The sequence below is a fragment of the Polypterus senegalus genome, chromosome 4 (genome assembly GCF_016835505.1).
Source record: "Polypterus senegalus isolate Bchr_013 chromosome 4, ASM1683550v1, whole genome shotgun sequence".
Lineage (NCBI taxonomy): Eukaryota > Metazoa > Chordata > Cladistia > Polypteriformes > Polypteridae > Polypterus > Polypterus senegalus.
In genome coordinates this window covers 58,915,403-58,930,583 of record NC_053157.1, presented here as the reverse complement: position 1 = coordinate 58,930,583, position 15,181 = coordinate 58,915,403, and the positions used below count along the sequence as shown (strand labels likewise).

Here is a 15,181-nt window from a genome sequence, read left to right as displayed (position 1 = left end):
ACTTCCGGGCTGTATGAAAAACAAACATCCCTGTGTCTCCCTGCAGCGTCCCCTGGTGGCCCTGACGTTATCCAGCAGAACTGTGTATTAAAACTCCATAGCCCATGATGCCCTGCTGGAATTCGGGGCATCTCCACATTGCAGGGATGACTCCATCTGGCGGCCAAGGGGTATTGGCTGGGATGACTGGCCGGCCATAGACCACAACATGTAGCATCCAACTATTTTATTTTGGAATATTTTAATAAGGGGATTTAAGACAATTTTTACAATTACCCATCCGTCCATAATAGCCCAAATAGTTTAACAGTTAAATATATTCAGTCTGGGAGTAGTTTTCTCAAATGTACTAATTACTCTGGTAACAAGATTACTTAATGGTATTACCTGTCAGCGTTGTTAAAACATTAAACCATGTTTGAAGTAACATTTTTTGTAACTAAAACAGATGATTTACCTTGTATAATTTTGAATGAATTAAATAATGTGTGATTAATATGACAATACAGGTATATCACAATTAGAAAAATGTTTTAAAGAAGGTGTACATTTAAATATTTTTATAATATTTTTTATAGTGGTATTGTTTAAAAGAGCAGTGCATCTTTATTAAAGAGTAATTACAGAGACAAAGCATGTAGGTTGGTGTATCACTAAATTATTAATTTCACTTAATTATTATGTTCACTTTATGTCATATACACAGCATGTTAGACTAGTAAATGCATTTATATATATATATATATATGTGTGTGTGTGTGTGTGTGTGTATGTGTGTGTTTCATTTCTATTGTTAATTATTAGTAAAGCTAAGGGATCAAAACCCCTGAAATGAAATGTTACATGAAAGGTAACTTGAATCTTCATTAAAACTTTAACATCTTCCTTTAGGTGTCAGATGACTACACCATTATTTACATCAGAATAGTGTGAAGATTAACAGAGATAGATAAATGTGAAGGCAAAACACTTTGAGAAATACTCGATTATGCTCAAGATAATACCAAAAATAAAAAATCTTCTCTTCAACCTCTGAAAGGATTTATCAGTGATGGATACATCAGTTTCAGTCTGCTGAGTCATTTGACATTCTGCATGTTCCATTAAGAAAAGTGAGTTGACAGTTAAATGCTAATATGTGTATCGTTTTTTAATGTACTATGCTTAATTTGAGTTTGGGAAAAAAAAGTTCAGCTATGGGGAAGTGTTTTCAAATATATGAAATTCATTTTAAAATAACAAATGTGAAGCAAACATGTACATGTTAGAATACAAAGTTCAATGTCAATATGTATCTGTTTACTATGTATTTATTTACTATCTTATATGGACATGGTTTTCTTATGAGAATAGTTTTCAAAGAACCAATTTATTATTTTAGGTCTCTGCGCTGCTATTTGCTGTTGTCATGGAGATGTAAGAATGCTGCTGCATGCTGTTGATCATCTTACCCAGACAAGCTATTCTGTAAAAAAGCACAATTGTTTGTAAGGAAGTGCCTGCGATGTAAATGCAATAAAGGAATTACAGCTATTGAACAGCATAAACCATCATAAATCTCTTCAAACATGCCAAGGAAAGGCAAAAGTCAGTTACAGATCACAATGGAGGATGGTGAGGTCACCATGTTATTACTTGTTATATGTATACTTTAATCAACCATTAGGAAATACAGTAACATAAGAGTGATAAATAAATAAAAATTAATTGAGTGATACTTTAAAAAGTTAACGTTACTATAGATTTATAAAGGAATTTGTTCTATAATATTGCATGAAGCTAATTATAAATTACCACATTCTGAACAATAACCCCAATTCTTCACTTCATTTACTTTTTAGGTCTTATTTATTATAAAATAATGATAAACTTATGTAAAAACAAGTTGACCTCAGTTAGATATATAAGACCTCAGTACAGTTAGATAAACAGTATATATATATATTTAAATATAATTATATGAATAGTGTATCTAACTATCTGTACTTACAGTAAATATTCATATATATTAATTATAAAAAACAGTTATGAAACTTTATATAACTGCATGAATACCTCACATTCTTTTTTGATATTTTCCAGTGGGAATTGAAATTGATGGACAGGTGGAAAGTGATAGTGAGGGTGAGTGTCTTTATTGATAAGGTTGGTTTGAATCCAGTTCTGAATTTTAACTTGAATTTGATAGTTTAAAATTTTTTTTCTTAATTATTTATTTGTCAGTTTTTATGGTCTGCTCTGTCACTGTAGTCTGTTAACATTAAATAACATCCTGAATGCAATATACTTTGACTATACTGTGTATAATTAGAATTATTGTAAATATTTATCTGATTTCACTTATTATATACTTAATAGACAATTTATTCTGTACACATGACTCTCCCCCACATAACTAATAACACTATGATAACATTTATGTACACATAATGCTATTTAAGTATAAGTACTTGATGCCTGAATAATAATAATAATAATAATAATAATAATAATAATAATAATAATAATAATAATAATAATAATTCTTTACATACGTATAGTGCTTTTCTCAGTACTCAAAGTTCTTTAAATAGCAAGTGGGGAGCCACTTCAACCACCACTAATGTGCAGCATCTACCTCCATTAATGAGGTCTTAGACAGGGGCCATTTATATTCCATGTTTCAGATCTCTCCTGAAATGCATAAGTTCTTTTAACGCTGAAACTTTAAATCATTCTAAATAGATCATTCAACTAGTCATTTCCATCATACTGTCACTATTTGTTTGTAAGCTACAAGTCTATTCAGTGGGCATCAAATCCATTTGATCAGGCCCATCCCCAAATGGAGATTAGTTTACAGCACAGAGCCTGTTTTTACATGAGTGTCCAGCATATTTTGCCACAGGTCACATGACATGACTACAAATTTTATCACTAATCTTTGGCCCAAGGTACTCAATTGGGCAACTTTCTGACTCACACAGAACTTCAGTACCAATTTAGTGCTTTGTTTTGTAATAATTTCATGAGAAAGAGAAGGAATGCCTGAAGAATTTCTGAATATATTGACCATAGGGTGAATTATAGTCATGTGCTGGCTACAATAATAATCAGGAAATTGCCTAACGTGAAAAAACCAGGGGCCTCATGTATAAACGGTGCGTACGCACAGAAATGTTGCGTAAGAACTTTTCCACGTTCAAATCGCGATGTATAAAACCTACACTTGGCGTAAAGCCACGCACTTTTCCACGGTACCTCATGCCTTGTCATACGCAAGTTCTCCGCTCGGTTTTGCAAACTGGCGGCACCCAGCGTCAAAGCAATGGTACTGTTCTTGTGTGATTACTCATTATTTTCATGACGCGGCTTTATAAATACACAGAAACTAACCGCATATTGTTTATTAGTGTAATGCATCTGATTGTAATTAACTCGTAACAATATAATGGTCCAGGGAACAGCCATAGTATTCCAAATGCCATAACTGCTTTAGCGTTGTTACTCTCACTTCTCCTTCTTCTTCTTCTTCTTTCAGCTCCTCCCGTTAGGAGTTACCACAGCGGATCATCTTTTTCCATATTTCTCTCACTGCACCACTCGGAGTATTTATATCACTGTATCTGAGTGTGAATCACAGCAGCAGCTGATCGGAAAGAGAATTATCGGTATACAGCTTCAAGGACACGCTGTCTCAGCCACGGCAAAACGTTTCAAAGCCTTTCCTGTACGGACCTCGCGGTTCAAAACAGTTTAATCCCAAGAACTTTAAATGCAGCCAATCAAGTGCTCCTTGTAGAACTGTTTGTACTTATAAGTACAATCACCCCACTGTAAACTTGCACTATAGTTATAATATCTCACAACCTGAGCCACTTTATAAAGCGCGTATTTACATATGATGACAATATCATTTTTAAGGTGAAATGTAGCAAAATATGTTTATTAAATTATACAGATAAAACTTTAACTTCATTTAAATAATCTATATTCTTCACTGGGAGTGTCTTTAAGGATAGAATAATTGAACATGTACTACGAAGATATTTCAATGTTCTTTAAACGTTTTGAAGAATCGGCGCTAAGCTTACAGATGGCTTAACGTCTATTACAGAGCTGATTGTATGGCGATCGGTTACTTGGGTGTAAGAGCGGGTGTTAAGAATCCGCTACTCTCCTTACCAGAATTCGGCGTCAGTTCTTCTTGTCTTGCGGGCGACCTCGGTAGCATAGTCGACTGAGTCTTCGATGTGTGGAAAGGCACAAAGAGATGGTCACCCCAGTTTTGTGGACTATTTGCCAGTTATATTTATTTCTTTAAGAACACAACTGTGGACATACCGCACTGAGCTACACAAAAACCACTTCTGTGTTTTTTTCTATCTTTATCTCTCTACTCCACCCACCAAATTTCTCCTCCCTTAAGCAATCTATCAATTAACTTTATTGAAATTTCCTGATATGAACTCCTGCTTACATGGGGAAAGAAAAGCACTGACTGCAGTGACGGCTACGCCAATATATATTGAATATAAAACAGAAAGATAAAATAACAACACAGCTAAAAACGCAGCGACAAATTTCGGCAAAAGTTAAATGCTTGTGTCATGAGCACGAGGCGACTATGCAGTGTCTGCAACATACGTGGCCATCCACCGTGCATGACATTGGCGGGCGAAGGAGCCACCGATTCTTCCTCTGCCCAGTGCCACCACAAGCTTAGAGCCACCCCTGAGTACTGCTGCAATAAATTATTTCATTGAAGTGAAACATGTTTAATAACGTGCTTTAACTCCTATCATCATGAAAATGACATCACGTATACATCTCAGTATTTTAGTTATTCAGAGAGCTGTAATATCACGAATGTCATGTCACTCTGTGTCCAGTTGGAGGAAGAGAGCCGGTTTAAGAAGCAAGTAGTGATTCACACACATAGAGCACATAGAAAATCAAATACAAAACAAAGCATTTAACGTGCTACTTTAATTACGATATGATTTTAGAAACTGGTTAATTAAACTATTTTAAGATGAATTTTATGATGTTCTACTTTAATGACAAAATAAAATACGTGATTAAAGTGGAAATGTCGAGATTGAAGTTGACATTTTGTGCTTTTTCCCCACCGTGTGGCTTTTTTCTCTGTACCCTAATAAGCTTTCATACGACACTCAGACAGTGGGCTTACAACTCGGCTTTCCACGGCGACTTTGATATGTGACTTCTTTTTTATTTCCGGCACTGTGTGATTTTGTGAATGTGAGCTTTCAAGTTTCTCCAACACGCTATGCCACTCGATCAACTTCCTTTTGTTGATTATACCACAGCTTATTTGAACAAATAGTATGTTTTTCCTTTGCCTCCACTTGGTATTCGCTGAAATTCTTATGTTTCCCCCCGTGCTTTTCCCATTGTCTTTTTACAGAAGGCTGCGCTTAAGGGCGATTTATATTGATTTGCATATTCAAAGAGATGTAATTCTGGGAGGATTTGGGGCGTTACATAATGCGCGTGCACGAGCGTTAGTTTTCACGCTGATCGGGATTTATGTAGCGGAAGAACGTGGAATTTGGAGTACGCACAGATTCCTGCATCTGGATTTTTCTGTGCGTAAGCACATTTTGTCTTTTGTGCTTACGCCATGTTATAGTGCGAGTTCTACGCACGGCGTTATACATGAGGCCCCAGGAGATCATAGAAGAAATGGTCATGAACTCAAATATATAAAGACATCATAGTAAACAAAGCAAGATATTTAAAACATAATCAATAATGAAGAATTCTACTCTTACATGACACATACTTGATATTTCTAATGTGTAATCCAGTCAGGAGCTCATATCACCAACAACAGAATTCTAAGAATCATTGAAGCTCAGATGTCTCTTCATACCATGCCAAGATCACAGTCATAGGGATAAGAATACACTAGCTGGAACCCATTTTATATTTATTTATACAGTACTTTTTATATTGGATAAATAAACATCTTGTATATAGTGTAAATATACTATGAGTAAACAAAGGATAATGTGAGAAGGGCTGAGGTCTCAGAGAATATCCTGTTTAATATTCATATCCAAGATTAAAAAAAAAAAGAAGTCACACAGTTGTGCGACTACGATCAGGGGCAACAAACAGAACAAATGTTACAGGTGGTGTCACACTCAAATCCTTCCCCATATTAGTCAAACAGAAACTTTGTGCTCCCTACGGCTGTGTATTTGACTATATATCTTTTGTTGTATAATGACAAAATGAAATCTGTTATGTTTTGTTTGTTCACTGAGGCTTTGGGATTAGAGGAGATATGATTTACCTTATTTTAGGTTTTTAGGTGAAAACTCGATGACAGCTAATTATGTCCTGTTATGCAAAACCACAGAATTGAAAAAGAGTCTGCATTCGTTTTCACATGCCTTTTACATAAATATATAAAATTTTTACAAATACAGTATACAAATTATGTATATTTTGTGATGTCCAGATTAAACTTCTTTTTTTATCATTTCAGAATTTTCATTGAAGGTTTATCCAGAATTATAGAGAATTCTTACTTTTCCACTGGCTAGGGTTAACTTTAGAGAGGGTCTTTTTTAATATTGATACGGAAATTTTCTGTAGCTAGCTTTGTGCATCCCTGGAATGCAGAATTAGATAATAATACTTTAACTAATGAAGAAGATTGTATTGCCATTTTGTCCAAAGATTTCATATGCAAAAGTGTAAAATAACTACAGCTCCCTTTTTACTTTACTTAAATACATTTTTCAGCTATTTGTATGCTACTTGAGTAAATTTCATTTAGGGCTACTTTTACTTTTTACTACATTTTTGGGTTAAATAGCATAATTTTTACCTCGTCACTTTTTCTATCAAGACTTCATTAGTCTTTACACAGACCTATTAGTTGTGTTATCAACTTTTGCTATACTTTAGATTTGGCTGTAGCGTGCCGTGCACTGCTCATTTGGTAGGTTGTTCACATACTCTCTCCACTCATTGTTAAAACAAATAAACTGAATGTGCATTTTACCCATGGTTATATTTGAAAATGATGTTCACATATGTAAGATGCAAGGGCGATTAATATATAATGCAGTGCCTTTTGTGCCTGCCAGCACCTAAAGTAGTCCCTGCTTTCAAGAATTCCCCTTCAAATTAAAAAAAAATTGAGGTTAAGCGTATTTCCCTCTTGTAAAGCTATCAGATGTGGAGCCCCTGATATCCCAAAAGTGGTATGTTTTTAATCTCTTGCAAACAAGATTGTACGGGCTCAAGTAATGTCTTGAGATCACAAGTTTTATATTGTCCGAGCAATATACTTATGTTGTACGCAAAGAGTATTGGAATTCTTACAAGCCCAGTTACTGAAAAGCTAGACTGAGCTTGGCTATAAAAGTTGATGATTAACTGGAGAAGATAAGGGTTCAGGGTTCAAATGAGATGTTGTGTCTTGTGAGGGGTCAGATGAGCTCCAAATGCACAGATTGAGGGTCCCTTGTTATCTGAGTAGTAATAAATGTACTAGTGACTTATTAAGTTAATATTCCAGTTTTGTGTGCAAGGGTGAACTTTGAACAGCAATATATTTTGCTTTGGTTCTAAAAATATTTTATATTTCCATCCATCCATCCATTATCCAACCCGCTATATCCTAACTACAGGGTCACGGGGGTCTGCTGGAGCCAATCCCAGCCAACACTGAACGCAACACAGGAAACAAACTCTGGGCAGGGTGCCAGCCCACCTCAATATTTAATTTTTTTATTGGACAATTATACATCTATTTATTCTGTATTCTACTTAATTGCAAAGAGCGCAACTTATTTTATTTCCATGCTACCCTTATTATTTTTTTACATGGTTCATGAGAGAGCATTTAAATTTAGCACAATTGACCCATGTTTAGACTATTGTTTAATAGAACATTGACTCTCAGATTTGAAATTGCCATTTTATTATGCTGTAATGAAGTTGAATAATTGTAGTGTAATATTGATGCAAGTTGGCCTAATGCTTGTATGTGTAGGAAACTGCAATTCTGTTGAATTTGGCAATTGGAGTGGATTAGAATATGAATATACATTAAACAACTGATATTAAGACAACCAGTTTACATCCAAGTTTATGTGTGGTCATTTCCTTAGTTTATGTGATTTCCTGAATGGGTAGTTTAAATAAAGATTTGAACCAAACTGAAAAAAGAAAACCACAGCTTTCAAAGGAGAATTCTTATTAAAGATATACTGCAATTCTGAAAGTGTTGTATTATTATTTATTGTAATAATTGCCCTTCTAAAATCTAAATTCTTTACTTCAGTAAAGTATAATAAACCTAATCTGTGTTGATTTCCACTCAGTTTGTTATATTATGTATCTATTCAAGTGATCGGGTTTTGAGCTGTTCCTTTCATTCTTTATCCTTATTTCTATATTTAATTTTAGTCTTTGTCTCTCTGGAGTAGGGTTGCCTCATTTACTGCTGCTGGGTATCCCAGTGGGGGTGGCACAGTGTAAGTCATAGCCACACTGACCAGTACCACACCTCAGGTCATCATTGTGACACTAACTGCAGTTATGCACTGATCAAAGGGAGGATTGCATTTGTGTGATTCATTATTCTGTACTGCATTTCTGTAGCAAAGTATTGTGTGAGTATTGTTTACAATGTATTTTTATTTTTCGTTCTTCAGTACTTTTGAAAGCAAGTACTTTTTTCCTTCTACTACAGTGTTTTTACATTGAAAGTGAAATAAAAATTTAACATTAGAACAATCTAGGTGAGAACAGGCCCAACAAAGCTCACCAGTCCTTTACATTTAATTCTTCTAAACATCAAGTCTAGTTTTGAAAGTCTCTTTTACTTAATTATTATTTCTGAGTATTTTTTTCCAACTCTGTTCATATGCATTAGGCTAGATATTGTGTGAAGTCACATGATAATCAAATCTAATTTTATAGTAGCTTCACTGCTACTGTATTCTGGAAAATATTCCAGATTATTATTTTAATGTTTATTATTATTATTAAGTAACTGTAAGTAGATTTGTACTATTTTTGTAAAATTTCTAACAAGAGACAAAAATAAACACAATTTACCCAATATTTTTAATACAAAAAAATAACATTTTGTATTAATACCGCTAATGTTGTCCTTAATAGTTATGACAGATTTCCATACAAACTTATATATTCAAATCAAAAAGTAACATACATTGAATAGCATGCTAAAAAAAGACAGGGCCTCAAGAAAAACTCAAAAGAAAATCATGTTCTGTTTCCAAAGATGCTTTTATGTTTTAACCTTCTGTTTATTGTACAGATTGATACAAATTTTTCACATATTTTTTCTCAGCACATGCACATTGATGCTTCTCTTCTGATAAGTGAAAACAGCATAAAACTCCAGCTTTTATCTCCATCTATCTGATTGCTCCCTCGAGAGAGTACTTTGCTAATGTTACATTAAATATGAATACCATAGTACGAAGACTTAGTGTCTAATTAAGGGTTATGCATACATAATATTTTCAAGGTGTTCAATTTTGCTTTATCCTGCCTAGATGAAATTACTATTTTGTGTATTTTGTTTGGAAAAGTATGGTGATTCAAGATGAACAGATATGACATTAGTTTTCTTTACCATTGATTATATACAGATGATAGACCAAAACCTGGACAAACTGGCAAAAGACAAGCTGATAAACCTGCCAGCAGGAGAAACAACAGGAATAATAGCCGTGCAGCAACACGGGTGAGAAATGGCAGAAGGGGTAAAAATACGGACAGTGAGGAATCTGAAGACGAAGAGGAAGAAGAAGAGAAAGCTCCAAGACAAAGAAAAGCTAACAGAAAAAAGGTAGTCAAAGAGGAAGACAGTGAGGAGGACAGTGAGGATGATCATCCCAAGAAAAAAATCAATAAAAACGTCATTAACAAAACAGAGAAGGAGGAACAAAACACTAAAGTGAAGCAGTCAGACAAAAATGCAAAAGGAAACAATAAAAATAAAGATGATGGTGGGGAGAAAAAAAAGAAAAAAAAGAATGACAGCAGGTAGGGTTTCTTTATCTTTTGTAATATTTCCTGTTAAAGGCAATATATCAATTCATTTTTTTTAAAAAATAATTGTTTCAGGGATAATGCTGGCTGTGGGAAATCTATACGTACACCTTGTCTTCCTTTTCCTGGGCAAAAATATTGAAAAAGCAGTTACAAAATGAAATATTCTGTGGAAGTGGAGAATATGCCCTGTGTGTGATCTAAAAAATACAAAATGTCCTGCTTAGTTAAAAATTCTATGAAATTATAGAATGTTTTGTGTATTAATAGATTTCTTGATCTAAAAAATGCTTAGGTGGTACCTAAATGCCAAAATATTTACCTTTCTGGTGAACAAATACATAACAAAAGCTGCATAAAATAGAGACATTGAGTCCAAGGTTTACCTACCAATTGTTTTGTTGTCTTTTTTTTTGAGAAAAAAAATATTTTACAGTAAGCAGATAAAAAAGTCAATTTCTTGGGGTGTTTAAATGCATTTGTGTGATTCATTTTTATGGTTTTGGTACTATTTACATTTGACAGATATTTGCTTTTATCAGAAAGGGAAAGATGTTGCTCATGTGATTAAATTCTTTCAAAAAGAGAAAAATAATTGTTACATTTACATGAAAATGTTTAGAAAAATTTATGGATGTCAAATGTATCTGTAATCACATGGGTGGCTATTTAAGATTGACAATGCTTCATAAAAACGTGACTAAGTGCTAAATAGCAAGAAACAAAACACAAATAATGGTACTCTGTTGGAAAAATAACAAAGAAAGCAATGTGGATGATTCAAGTGTTTTACAAAGGAGAGTTCTTAATAGGATACTTCATTTACAGTCAATTGAAGTCAGAAAAGGCTTTCTTACAGAAGAAAAATTTAAATATTAAAGATCTATTTAGGTTAAAGAAAGGATGGAGTGGAAAAGGGTTTTCATTCATTTATTATGTTACACTGCACTAATTGGAATATTAGTTGATTAAGTAATTTACTTTGTCACCACTCATAAGTTAATAAAGTTATTGTATTGGTAAAATGTATCTTATTTAATTCTGCAACTAATAGGGAAGATAAAGATTTTTTTTTAGCCCTCAGTATCTAAACATAATGCCTGGAAATTGTAACTGTTGTGGTCGGGTAATAGAAGGACAGACTGGAAACAGTCGAAATGCTGGGACGCCAACCGGGTTGTACCTTTTAATCATCACTAGATGAAATAAGCAAAATAAAGAAAATGCAATGAAAACAGCGCCAATGTGCTACTCCAATCAAGGATCTCTTTCTTCTAAAGGATCTTTCATGAGTCACGTGCACCGCCGTGGGGCTCGATCTGGTCTCCCGGCAAAAGACACCTCTGTCTTTGCTGGCGATTGTTTTATAGCGCAACTTCCGGAAGGAGTGGGGTTAAGTGCCCTTACCAGGAGGCTTCTTGGAGCTGTGAGGGAAGAAGAACAACAGGACAAAGTCAATGGTAACCCCACCTTCTCATCTCAGCGGGTTATTGTGTACCTTTCCCTGGCCCTTAGGGCTCATTTATACTTCATACTCAGAAAGCGTGCATACCCGCAACATGGCTGCCACGTGTTTCCAGCGTTCATCTGATGTGTCCTCTGAGCAGGTCCTCAGAAAGTATCGCGACGCGTGCATGAGGTGCAGTACTAGCAAAAGTCGGGCGGGGTGCAGTGCACTTAAACTTGGAATGTGACATCAGAGTCTCTGTTTACTATATACATGTCATGAGACAGAAACCCGTTTTGCGGATCCTACAAGATCGGTGTGCATGCTTCGATGTTTGATGAATGGTTCAAAGCGGTGAAACAAAATGCCAACATACAGATGAATTTGTGGTGCTTTTATATTGAAGTGGTGCATACTCCCGATCATAATGACACGATACATTTTAAAAGTCTCACATACCGTCTTCTATGCCGTCTTTTTTTCTAGGGCTTCCTCCGGTCCTGACAGCAGCGGCAAACAGCAATAGATCGCCACATTGAGTACATTAAATGTATGATATTCCAACTTTCTGCACATTTAAAATCCTTAGATTTATACTTGATATCACTTTCATGATGAAATGCATTGAAGTGTGTATGTTATGTTTTACAGATAAATCTGTAATTTCGTTTAAATAATGAATACTGTTAATAATTACTCACATGGGGTGACGTGGTGGTGGAGCGTTAGCGCTGCTGTCTTGCAGGGATTCACATCGCTGATATTCCCTGCCTGGAGTGTATATGTTTTCCTGCTGGGTTTCCACAGTGTGCTCTGGTTTACCTCCAAAGATATGCAGATTTGATTACACTAAAATGGCGCCAGGATGTATGTGTGTACTTGTATTCACCTTGGATGAGCTGATGCCTCGTCCAGTGATTGTTTCTGTCTTGTGCCCAATGCTAGCTGAAATGGACAAATCCCTGGACTGGTGGATTTAATCATTAAACATCCTTTTCAGAGATATTGCGGTAAGATGTCATCGGAATTTAAAGGGTGTTCCAGGCAATTCACAACACAGCGAAGCCGAACCTGTTCTCATTATGATAATATCTCGCACTGCCACCTGGTGGATTCCTCCAGATTTACGTAAAGTACGCGCACAAGTATGAACAGTACAACGCATGCGTAGCAAGAGCGTCCGCTGCAGCTTGTGTTGCGTCGTGTGAAGTATAACCCCAGTCTTTACAAGTATGTGACAGGTGTCCCGTCACACTCACAGGAAATCTAACTTTTAATATATCTGACTACGCCACCCAGTTTTATTAAAAGACTGGGAACTCTTGAGATTTACAGAAAATAGCACATAGGGTCTTTAAATTGGGTGGTGAGTAAACACACAATGGAGGACACTACAATAATTTCAGGAAAAGCAACATTAACATCTATTACACAAAACAATATTAAGTACATTAAAAAGATAAATGAACATAAACAAAATCTAAAAATATTAGGAACAAAATTCCTTTTTTAGAAAGGAAAGCATACAGTCCACACTCTAAAAGTCCATTAAAAACAAGGATTGGAGGATACAACTTTTAGTGGTGCAGAGTCCAGTTTGCGCACTGTTACCCCAACAACTAATCTTCCAACTGTCCACTGATGCACTCTGTTCACCGGACACTCATTTCCCAACAGGAGTTTTATCAAAATCGTGGAATCCCTGTCTTTCTTTTTTTTTCCACTCTGGGCTCCTTGTGTTGCTGTGACCCACGCACGCCTCATTTCTCATCTGTCAGCTTTGCTCGGTCCTTTCATGTGGCTTCCCTCTCTCGCTGGACCCACAACTTGCGTCTCCTTGTGGAACTCTCTCTTCCTCCCTGGAAGTAAGTGTTGCCATCCTTGTGCCTCACATCATGCCAGCCACATACCCTTGTCTGTCTGTGAGCCCCTGTACTCTGTCCGAGTGTCTTGGCAGCATTCTCAGTGGACTGTCCCTCTCCCTGCCTTCTCCTGCCCAGAAGTTTAAATCTCCTTCAGTCCCTGCCATTATCAGTTCGGGACAATCAGATTAAACAATGGCATATCTAAATTTCCAACCATTAATGAGTACAGATCTGCTGATTAGAAACCAATATTGTCAAACATGTTAATTTCCAAGTCAGGTAAATACAGACATCCTCCAAGGAAGTAGCAGTTCTGTTATCACAACTTGGTATTGTAAAAACTTCAAAGTGGTGACTCCTTTGCAATACAGCAAATACTTACATCCTGCAGACAGCCTTTTAACTTCTCACCCCTAGTCCCAACAATGGGTGCCTATTGCCTGTTCATCTGCTGGGTTTTAAATGTAATATTTACATGTTCCTTTTCCTAAGAGAGAAATGGAAGGACCCAGTGTACAAAAATGTCCCCCTCTGACAGAGTCCTCCGACGTCCATGTGTGACACTGTGTATTAAACAATGCTTTGGATCAGTGATCCATATCACCGTTTATTTCCCTAGGTCACATGATCTGGGAATGTCCCTTGCTTAGACAATATTGGAATAAAATATTTGCTCATTTATCAGACTGGCTAGAAATCCATAATAATCCCTAATCTGCTGTTATTTGCACTTAACATGAAACAAGAAATTCCTGCTTAAAGATCAATCTACAGTATTTTGAAAACTTACACTACACTGTGCTTACTTTGTTCAGCTAGACGAATCCCAACCCTACCGTAATACAATTGGAAAATAATTTTGTAGTTTACTTATTATTGAAAAAAAAAGATCTCATATGGATCAATCCATTTTTTTTAAACTTGTCAGGAATTTCTTAATGTTCTATTTAATTAAGCATGTCAAATCATTACAAGGCCTTTAGGTATTTCAGTATCTATGATTTCCTCATATTTTTTTTTCTTTGCTCACTATCAGGAAAAATGAAGAGGCATCTGATTTCAATAACTATAGTAATATATTTCTTAGAAATCTATAACAATTTAAAGATAAAAAGTTTAGTTTTGAGAAATGTAAAAGATTTAATTCCCATTTTGGAGTTTCTGTAATGGTTTTGTTATAGTTTTACACCAAACCTGAGAAGAATACAACTAGACACCTTGACCATATATTTTACTTTGACTTCAGCTTAGACTGTACTGGAAATCTATTTTTAATTTGTTCTCTGACTCCCTTGAATTCTTAATACACCCTGATTGACTTTTTTTAGGAGTTATTCTACGTGTCACATCCATTGATTTCCCTAGTTACAAGACTAGCTCAGGCTGCATTTTGTTCAACTGGAAAAAAATGTTTTATTAAATAATTTAACACACAGGAAAGATGAAGAAAAATAAACTCCAAAATTCAAGAGCACACCCTGCAAATGTTACTATCATAATTTTTATCATAATTATTAATGTTACTTTTCTTGCAGCTCTTCTTCCTCTGACTCAAACTCTTCAGACGAAGAATCATTGTCAGAGGGTGAAATGGCAAAGCTCTTGGAAGAAGTTGAAGAGAAGAAAAAGGTTATTTCAAGCATGAGGAACAGACCTTGGCGCATGAAAAGAAGACTGCATGCTCTGAAGTAATATTTTAAAATTAAAACATTATTTTATCAGCATGCATAGCTTTAAATTAATCTGCCTATTTTATATTTTTGTATTTGAAATGATGTCCAATATATATGAAGGCCCAAATTTGGTTTAACCCATATAG

General features: G+C 35.3%; 1 protein-coding gene across 1 annotated transcript in view; it reads left to right on the top strand.

The window, feature by feature from the left end:
* The first annotated feature begins 1,021 nt into the window (after positions 1–1,021).
* Positions 1,022–15,181, top strand: part of LOC120528711 (transmembrane channel-like protein 2-A) — a 67,011-nt gene continuing 52,851 nt past the window's right edge. Inside the window, exons 1-5 of the mRNA XM_039752867.1 lie at positions 1,022–1,112; positions 1,382–1,614; positions 2,083–2,124; positions 9,648–9,963; positions 14,898–15,050. Of these exons, the coding sequence (XP_039608801.1) occupies positions 1,569–1,614; positions 2,083–2,124; positions 9,648–9,963; positions 14,898–15,050 (557 nt within the window). The 5' untranslated portion in view covers positions 1,022–1,112; positions 1,382–1,568. The remainder of the gene's footprint in view (positions 1,113–1,381; positions 1,615–2,082; positions 2,125–9,647; positions 9,964–14,897; positions 15,051–15,181) is intronic.